Raw genomic sequence first — 10,743 nt, forward strand, 5'->3', positions numbered from 1 at the left:
ATGTTACAAAAATTTAAAGATACATAACTATATAATAAAATAAAAAAGCATGTATTTCTCAAAATTTAACTAAAGTCTTTAGAATACATCATTTTAAATGATGGCTTTATGTAAAATTTTAAGAAGATTCAAACTATTATAAATTAAAAGATTCTATGAATAGTAAAAAATGTATAATATTTTTAATAATTTTTCAATTATAATCAAATTTTTATCAATTATTTTTTGAAGGTGTAACTTCACTCATATATTTGACTTGTAAAAAAAACTTACATAGAATAAAAAGCTAAAGTATTATTTAAAGCTTTAAAAAAAATTTAAAATAATTCTAATTTTAAATTATTTTTATTTTTCTAAGATAATTTTTATGGATACAAATCCGTTGGACTTTGCCTTGGATGTAGTATTATCATAAGTGGAAGCAAATACCAAACTCCAACTAGTAGTTTTTTATTCATAAAAAACTCTCAATAGCCAAAACCAATTACAAGCTTTATAATAAAGACCTTTTTACAAATATACATTTATTTTAAGAATGGTGCTATTATCTAAAAGGTACTTCTAATCTAATGATTGTTTATATAGATTACAAAAATCTCAATTATTTTATATCAACATCTATTTTGAATTGTTGCTAAGCTTGTTGAAGTATGGCTTTGCTAAGATTTGAATTTAAAATCACTTATCAATCCAAAAATCAAAAAAATATTTTAGATGCATTATTTAGGCATTCTTATCTTGTACCACAAAAATAAAATGGAGCTTTTAATCAATAACAAATAATTCTATTGAAGTCAAAGTAATTTTTATCTTTAAGTAATAAAATCAGCATTAACTGTTGATTCAATTTTTCTTAATCAAGTCCAATCATGTATGTCATAAGATTATTTTTTTCATGATATTAATTCTTCTAGATTTGAATTCAAAAACAATCATCTCTATTTGATTGTAGGATATTTTTGATACAACAAGATCTTAAAATTAATATCAAGAGATTTTTAGTAGCATCAAATATAGAAGTCTATTAAAGACTTTGTACAATCATGTGATATTTTTTGAAGATAAAAAACTTCTTATCATCAATTTTATAGACTTCTTTTACCATTACTTATTTCAAAACAACCATAGTCTTTATTTCTATGGATTTTATTACATATCTTTTAATTTTAAATTTTAATAATTCTATATCTGTAATAATAGATTATTTTATTAAGATTGTATATTTTTTAATTTATACAAAATAATAACTAAACTTTATTTTAATAATATTTATAGCTATTATAGACTAACAAGAGATATTATGTTAAATAAAAGAATTCAATTTGTATTATAGTTTTGAAGAATTCTTTTCAAGCTATGAAAAATATACAAAATTATTTTTAGCTTTGTATTTCCAAATTGATGGATAAATAAAAAAAATAAATCAAATTTTGGAATAGTATTTGAGGTACACCATCAACTACCATAGAAATAATTGAATAATTTTTTTGTCATAAATAAAATTTATCTATAATAATCTAATATATTTTCTATTCAACAAGCATATTTTTATGAAAATTATGGTTATCATCTATAATTTGATAATTTTGACTTTATAAAAATAAAAAATTTGATAGAAAAAGATATAAAAAATTACTTATTAAAGTTATATGTGACAATGAAGGCACAAATAATAGAAGTTCAATAACAAAAAAAGACTAATGAAGTTATCTATTGCAAAGAATAATTTCAATTTTAAATTTACAACAAGTTATAATTACTTTATTACAATATTAAAATAAATTTTTCTTGTGATAAATTGAATTATTATAAAATATAGATATTTTTTATTTATAAATAAATTAATCTAATTATCTATTGATTATACAAACCAAAGTCTATAAAAATCTAATATGTATTTCATGCATCTTTTTTTTAGTCATTATTAAGGACATCAAAGAAAAAAAATCAAAATCTTAATATATATTTTTTTATTAAAAAATAGATATTTATTCAAAAATAGTATGATATTAAAACTAGAATAGCTATTTCTAAAGGCAAGAATACTAGAGGTTTTTTAAAACAAGACTAAAAATAGGAAAGATATTAACAAGAATAAAGAAGGATTCATTCTTACCACCATATATACCATCTAATTAAGAACTACATGGTAATGTTCTATAGAACTTCCAACACAAGTCTAACTTATAAGACATATGTTTAACTTGCAAGACAAGTTTTTTACATGTAAGATATATGGTTGACTTGTATTATAAGTTGCCAACGTATGCACCACATGACCAACTTGTTGGCCAAGCTTCTTACATGTTAATCAACTATAAACATATATAAAACCAAATATGTATCTATAAAGCTTTTAAGAATTTTTTTGAAAAAATATTATAAATCTACTTATATTTATCTTCTACTCAATATTTTTTATTCAATTAATTATATATTTGTGATTGTAAAAGTATAGTTTTTTCAACCATATAAAAGGCCTTTATCTTCCATTTATTTCATCCTTTTAAAAACTTCCAATCTACAATAAGTTCTACTCTATCTATCTAATTTTAAGGCAAATAAGTACACTTGAACACTTTGCCTCTAATACTTATGTATTCAAAATAAATCTTATTACTATCACTCTTTACTAACAAGTACTCATAAATTTTTTGAAAAATTTCTTTTTATTCTCATTTATAAAAAAATAATCAATATATAAAAAATAGTATGTAATACATACATAGTCTTGTCATGTTCCTTCCTAAAAGCTCCCTTTTTCAAACAAATATTCAAAATCCTTGTTTTATTTTTAAAAATTCTAATAAATGTTCTAAACTTAGTTCTTGTACCAATTAAATCCTTTGTCTCTCATGGCCATCATCCATCTACGCAATCATTTGTCATATTTTTCATCTATTTTATTTATCATCCATCATATCCATCATCCATTTAGATTATTTTTCATCCTTCATAACTTTCATCCATCATGTTTTTCAACTATCTAAACATTTAACTATGCAATTTATATGTGCCTCACAAGCATTGCTTATAAGATGATAACATAAGTTTAAAAGCTTCTACAATCTATATGCCTGGAAATTTTATAATTACATATCTTATGTCTTGGTAGCTTGTGATATAAGCTAACCATGTAGCATACATATAGGAAACTTATCTTACAAGTTTGACACATGTCTTGCAAGTTTAGCATATATTGAAGATCCTATAGAATATTGTCATGTAGCTCCTAATTAGATAGTATATATGGAAGAACGATTGAAGCCTTCTTCACTCTTGTCAATACCTTTCTTATTTTTAGTCTTATTTGAAGAGACCCTAGTTTTTTTTTCTATGACAATAGCTATTCTAATTCAATATTATATTTAATTCAAGTAATTATCTATTCTTTTTAAGTTACAAAAGAATATATTGATTCTTTGGCTCTTTGAAATTTATATCATCAATTAGTAGAATAATAAGATTGAGACCTTATAGTCCTTTTAAAGCATCCTACTCATCACATGTTAGTCTCAGTGAGGTTCAAATATTTAATCATTTAATCAAGTTATTCTTAAGGTGAATTCTAATTATTTTATTTTATAGTTTTTATTTTTAACTATAAGCTATTATGATTTATTTATAAAAAATTTAGTTTTTTTATATTATTAAAAAATAAAAGAATTATCTATTTAAAATTCTATTATTTTTTGTTTTAATTTTTAATTTTTATCAAGAAACAATCTAATAAAATAATTTATATTAGCTTCAGAATATATTTTTTATATTTCAATTATTATTTATTTATTTATTTATTATGATTCTCACTTTTCATTACTAATGTTTTTTTTAAATCTTAATTGATTTTATCTTATAATTTGAATTGTGCAATGAATTGTACCTCTATAATATTTATGCTTAATTGTTTTTCAAAATTTATAGATTTAAAAATTTAACAAATATTAATAAAATTTTATCATCTATCTATTTTTTTTAATATCTTTTATAAGGTATTTTCTTTCTTGCATTTCAACCAACTTGACTATCAATATTTTTACATTTGAAAAAAAATATTTATACATGGTTCTCATAAAATAAAATAAATAGTTAAGGCTCAATTCTAATTTAAATTTACTAATTTTCTTAATCTTTTTTTTGTGGTTCTTATTTCTTACTTTGATTTTTAATTGATGTAAACACATATGTTTTATATTGTATGAAACATTAAATATTTTTTTTCGTTTTTTAAAAAAATCATTTAAATTACATAAAAATTAATAAATTAATCTTTTTATAATATTTTGAATTAAAATTACTTCAAATATTATTACAGCATATTATTCAAAAAAATTAGCCTTATTTTATAAAATTACAGTAATATTATATGCTTAATATATGATCTTTGTTATTTTAGTTTATTTTCTTGCTATAAAAAATATTTAAAATAAATTTAAAAATAATATTTTTTTTTATGTATAGTAGAAATTACAATAAAGCTTGTTAATATCTATGTGAAAATTCTTTGATATTCTTATTTTTTATTTTTATTTCAAATAGGACTTTGACAATTTCAAAAGGTAATTACAAAAAACTGGACCAAAATTTAAAGATTGTACAAGGTCCTAAAGCTAATTGTACAATTGTAATGACTATGACCAAGTCAAACTTGCAAAATTAATATTATTAGTTACATAAAAGGATCATGACCAACAACTAAAGCAATTAAGTATAATAGCCTTGTATTACTTATAAGTACCTTATTTTATGCATTTTTTTTGAATATTCAAATCTGAGAAAAATTATACTTTAAAATAAAAAACATTAATATTTTTAAATAAAATTTTTAATTTTTAAATATAATTTTTAATTTTTAAATATAATTTAATTATATATAGTATAATAATTTTTATTTTATCTAATTATTAAGTAATTTTTTAGTGTTTAAAAACACTCTATTATAGTATAATTTTATATATTTAAATTATTTGACATGAGTAATTTTAAAATATATATAAAATAATTATTATATTAAATAATATATATAATATCTATACTTGGTTTTTAATTTCAAATTAAAAAAATTAAAAATTTTGATGCCTTCTAATTATTACCTTGTCTTTAGTCTCTTCAATTAAAAGTCCAAATTCAAATCATTGGAATCTTAGAAGAAAAAAAGAAGAATTTTTTAAATTTATTTTTAATTTATTTTAATATCATGAAAAATAATTAATGTCTTCATAATTCTTTATATAATTTTTAATAAATGTAATAAACTTGTTATACTAGACTCTAATACCAAATAGTTGATTTCTCATAACAATATGCATATATATATATATATATATATATACATTTTTATTAAGTTTGATTCATTTTAACCACAAAAGGATATTTACCATAATAGATTAGATAATCATGTCTAATATCTACATAAGCACCTCACACATCAAACACATTGTTTATTCATTTGCAACCTAAGCTGATCCATTGTATGTTATTGGACTTTGCCTGTTGTATTCTAATATTACTTGAAGGCTTTTAATCAAATTAAACTCTTACAATCCAAATAACTCTCTTCTTTTGTTACATCATACTAATAATCAAGAAAAAAAAAAGAAAAAAAAACTAAAAAACTAAAAAACTAAAAAACTAAATCAAGAATAGGAAACCATCTCTTAAGTAATATTCTTTGGAATCATTCCACATGTACAAATTTAAGCACCTATACATAGCCTTGCTCCTTTGACGATTCTCAAGGCTATCAATAATTATGTAATACAAAACGTTGAACAAATGCTAAGTTCTATTTTTTTTTTAAATGAAAAAAAATGAAACAGTTACGTTAGACACGAATGTTCTCGTGGTGTGTCAAATCGAGGGTCTAGGTAGGACGCTACTTTGAAAAGTCCACTTTGAAAATAGTAGCAGAATGAAAGATTCTTGAGATATGTGCAGATAGGAGACTGAACAAAAAAATCAGGGCAACAATCTCTCCCGACTACTCACTAGATTGGAAAAGTAATGCTTCATATTCCACTCATGGAAATACATCCCTCTTGCACAATTAGTGATCCTTCACTATTCATAAGATAACATAACATCAGGCTCATGCTCAAACACTTATTACAATTGCAATGATTGAAGAGCAACCTTAGCTGCTACAGATGCCCGACTTTGCTCTGCATACTCAATGACGTTGTTGAGCCGAACATCGGTATCCACAGTGGTCATAGATTTCAGCCTCTCTTGCAGCAACTTGTGCAACTCTCCAGGACTTGCCCCTTCAACAACAAAGGGGAAAATCCGAATAGTAAGATGGCATGACTCTACCAGTGGCGCCAACAGCCTGACCATACAAAAATCCAAGTATATTGTATTTGAGAAAGAATCAAGACATTGGTTGAGTAGCATGGAGGGTAACCTGCAATTGGCTGCAGAGCTGCAAATGAAAGTCGCTCTTCCCGACTTGGCACAAAGCTTTCCACTATGGAATCCGGTTCTCCCTTCTCTGCCCACTGAAGAGCCTTCTCCAGTGGCGTCAGTAGAGGGACTTCTTTTGCAGTCTGGTAATAAACAAGAACAGCACCACAACATAAGATCCAAGACATAAAATTAATCTACTGATAAATCTCACATACCACCTAGTCAGAACGATTCTAAACCATTTTCGAGAACATAGGAAGTTATGAAGTCACAACATAAAAGTACACAAAACTGTAACCAAGAATACAACTAGCTTCCTAAAGAACTTCGATTCAAGAGCATCAAAGACATGTTCGGGCTCCTAAAAAGAACATTACCTTAATTTTTATCTGTAGTTGTTGAACCTCAGCAAGTGTTTTTTTAAGACTCTCGATCTTCTTTAGTAAAGGTTGTCTATCTTCTGGATAAGCATCTCGTACTGGCATAACTGTGCTCTTGATAAATGGCTCCATCTAGCACACATCCACACAGACGATTGACAAACGAACTTGAAATCCTAACAAAAAACAGAACTTTGCCAGTTGTCCTATACCATTGAAAAGCAGCTTTTAAACGTATCAACTTTTGCGCATATCTAAAGCCTCTCTATGTTCTCATCTACACACAGCCAACGGTTTCGTCATGATGTTGTCATTTTTAACAAGAAGCGGGTCGTAAGAACACTGAGAAAATGTGCGAAGTGACAGTGTGCTCTTCAGGACAGAAATAAACCTACCTGCGTTAAGCTAACCATTTTGATGCGTCCAATTCCTCGTATGGAAACCAGAGCTCCTATATCCAACCGCTTAACCTGGCTAGTCATGGACATCAACAAAAAGAATGTTTCTACGTTGGTTCTCCGGTAGTTATCAGCCACTGGATTTAGTCACCACAATCGTGTGCGCATATGTGTTAACCGATTCTAAAAGACAAATTAAAAATTACCAATTTGCATGGTTTCCTTCAATTTCATTCAAGCTAAACGACGTTTTTTAGACTTCTTCAACCAGTAGTTGTATACCTCAGCTGCTTACACTTTCAATACGAGCCAGACAGCCATAAGTTGCTACGAAAGAGGCCACTCCAGCTTCATCTCCCTTAACTGGCTCAATCACAATGTGTGCTAGTAGATTGTTACCTTTCACCATCACCTGTCAACTCACACGTGCGCAGCTGATGAGACTGATTTGAATCAGATTTAGAAAATTAAATCATGGCGTGATGAAAGAAGATGAAGGATACCTCCTCGAGAAGAGACAAAAATCTGGCCTCGTACAGATGCAATGTCTTGGAAGAAGATGGAATGAAAACCTGAAAAAAATTAGCTGATCAGACTTGAATTTTATTTATTTATTTTTGTGTTCCTTCTAACATGTTCGTATTTCGAACAAACCTGACTGCACCCACTCGCTTCTTAAACTTCAATTCAACATATGGTTCTTGGATAGATCAGAATATATGATCTACTTTCAGTGCAGATAGCACTTAATTGACAGAATAATTAAGTTTCAACTCTTCTGTCATTCTAATTATTATTAATTGACAGAAGAGTTGAAACTGGATATCACTGACTCATACTTTATATTCTTAATTATTTAATCGATGGTAATTTATTCATGTATTTAAAGCAACTTCAAATGACTTCACCATTATCTGCTCCACAGTTGTACAAGTTCAGAAAGACAAACCTCGGCTGGAGAGAAGGGAAGACATGGCAGCTCTAGGATTGTCGCTTCTGCACACCATGCCAATCAAGAAAACAGCGAAAATCAAGCTAAACCAACAGAACCACGCTTCCTTGCAGGCCAATCAATCTATGCGTTCAAGCAAATTCAATTTGAAAAAATCAAAAAATAAAATTCCAGAAATTCACTTTCATGTAAATTTCAAATGAACAAAACTTTATCCGAATTTCTAGCGGCATTACAAAACAGTGACCAATCTTTTTCTCACACGATCCAATTGCCAATTACTCCCTCCATTAACAAACTCACACAAGATGAGTAGAGAGAAGTAGTAGTCACCATCTAAGGTAGACATTTCAGCAAACACTCCGGACACTCCATTCTTCAGACGTCGATGGCCCGCCCCTCCGAATTTGAATCTCCTGCCCTTACACCGCTCCAAGCGGAGTGAGCCCCACCCAACTGGAAGCACAATCAACGATTGCTGGGATGAAATTTGCACAGCCGGAGCAGATATTCGAGGTGATGATGAAGCAGTAGAGAGAGTGGAGAGAGAGCAGGAGCAGGAGGAGAAGGAAGGTATTGCGAATCTCGCCATAGCCATGAGCTTAAAGTTGTGCAAATTACAGAGATGCCACAAAACCACGAAGGCGTCTGTGCTGAAGTCTTAGAGACGAGAGGAGGTTTGTGATGGAAAGCATAGTGGCGCTCATATCCGGATGTCAGTGTATGTTTCGATATCCAGTTATCAACCAGGACAGTTCCGGGTAGGTCTTTATAATTAAAAGCTGAATCTTGGATACGAGCCGGGTATCAAGTGGTCCTATCTCGGAGTGTCTGCTTCGTTTCGGGGATTTGTTGCCTGCTTTAACAATTTGAAGATTTATCATTAGGATATGGGTTGCCACAAGTAGGGTATATGATTCTTTGGACGAGGGAATTGTTGTACCAGATTGTATAGATTATAAAAGTGCACTAACACTTGGAATAAAGAAACAAAGTAAAATACTTAGAACATCAATAGCACTATTTTTAAAAAGCAACTTGAGATTTAAGTAAATTTTAAGAATTATTTTTTTGGTCATCAAAAATTCATCTTGCCATTCAAAAATAAATAAATTCTACTTTAACAATATTAAAATAAAATCAAAGGTGTAGTAAGAACATAGTAAGCATGTATGCACCAAACCTATCATTCAAATTGTATTGAAATTAATATACAATTGTAGCATATTTTAAAAAGATTGAGTTCTTTTTCAAAACTACAAATATTTCTACACTTCATATAATCTTCTTTTACAATTTCAAATTTTTTCTTAAACCTCAAAAACCTTAATTCAATAATACTATATATAATTATAAATTAATAAGATTTTTTATTTTATATATTTAAAACTTTAAAAACTTTAAAACCTTAAAATTTAATTTTATGAATACTTTATGATTTCATGAATAAATAATAAAATTCAATAATTAAAATAATATTAAAATAACTAAAGAATATAATATGATTAAGAAAATAATAGATCATACACATCTTTTTTTAATTTTGATTTGATGAAAGTAAGTACATTTATATTTTAATCAATAGAGCAATAATATTCCTAGATAAAGAAAGGTAATTTATATGAGTATTAAATAAAAAGTACAATGTGATATTTAAGTTTTTATAATCTTATATAATATGATAATATACTTTATAGATTTTAGAGAGAATTTAGCAGTAAAGTAAGAACATATAATTAGTGATTATATTACATTTATTATGTATAAAATAATCTTAAATTCAAAAAATAGAATAACATAAGAAAATTTAATAGAAACAATATATTCTTATTACAAAAAATTTCCTTTAATTTATATTATTTAATATACTTTATTTTAAATAATATATAAATAAATACTTTGGATTTTTGAAATATATATTTATATTAAAATTATATTTTAGAATAATCTATATATATTAGAAATAATTTGGTCTAATATGATGGAATATAGCCATTTAATATAGAATATTTTGTGCAATAAGATAGAATTAAAAAAAATACACAATTATAATATATTTTTTAAAAAATAAGATAAATTATAAATAATCAAAATCAAGCCAAAACTTTGTATAGACATTTAAATTTGATGGAACTTAAGATATTATCTAATAATATTACAATCTATAATAAAGAATATTCATAATAGATATTAATAGATTAAATATATATTTATAATATAATTTTTATTCAATCTTTAATTTTAGAATGTATTAATAATGTTGAAATATAGGCACCATTAAAAAATTCATAATATAAATATGTGCATTGGAAATATTTCTATACAAAATATTCACTATGATTTTTTATTAGAATTTTTCTTGTTTCTTTTAATAATTGAATCTTACTTGCTATTCTTTCAAGAAAATTAGTATTTTTTTTAAAAAATAATATTTATTTATATTAAAAAAAATTAATAAAACAACCAATTGGATTTTACTAGAATTGAAATAGAATATAAATTATAAAAATATCAAAGATTCTATTTGGATTGTCTTTATAAAACAAGAATATAGTCTATCTTTTAATAAATTGAATTAATATTAAACTTAGTAAGTAATATTAAATTT

At 25.8% G+C, this 10,743-nt stretch overlaps 1 protein-coding gene across 1 annotated transcript; it reads right to left on the bottom strand.

The window, feature by feature from the left end:
• Positions 1-5,767: 5,767 nt before the first annotated feature.
• LOC112295016 (uncharacterized) lies at positions 5,768-8,786 on the bottom strand. Its single transcript, XM_024546111.3, has 8 exons — positions 8,469-8,786; positions 8,133-8,179; positions 7,687-7,755; positions 7,479-7,595; positions 7,181-7,255; positions 6,783-6,917; positions 6,404-6,545; positions 5,768-6,263 (listed from the first exon to the last, which is right to left on the bottom strand). Exons 1-8 carry the CDS (start codon positions 8,731-8,733, stop codon positions 6,106-6,108), a joined length of 1,008 nt encoding a protein of 335 aa, XP_024401879.1. The 5' UTR covers positions 8,734-8,786; the 3' UTR covers positions 5,768-6,105.
• Between the last annotated feature and the right edge of the window lie 1,957 nt (positions 8,787-10,743).

The sequence above is a fragment of the Physcomitrium patens genome, chromosome 18 (genome assembly GCF_059467195.1).
Source record: "Physcomitrium patens ecotype Gransden chromosome 18, ASM5946719v1, whole genome shotgun sequence".
In the NCBI taxonomy this organism is placed as follows: Eukaryota; Viridiplantae; Streptophyta; class Bryopsida; order Funariales; family Funariaceae; genus Physcomitrium; species Physcomitrium patens.

What these genes read in the sequence shown, in the direction of transcription:
- LOC112295016 (XM_024546111.3), bottom strand. Translation starts at nt 8,733, where the DNA reads ATGGCTATGGCGAGATTCGCAATACCTTCCTTCTCCTCCTGCTCCTGC. An exon ending in TTCCCTTCTCTCCAGCCGAG is followed by an intron (nt 7,756 to 8,132) that starts GTTTGTCTTTCT and finishes AATTTTTTTCAG; the next exon opens with GTTTTCATTCCATCTTCTTC. An exon ending in TTTTGTCTCTTCTCGAGGAG is followed by an intron (nt 7,596 to 7,686) that starts GTATCCTTCATC and finishes GTGAGTTGACAG; the next exon opens with GTGATGGTGAAAGGTAACAA.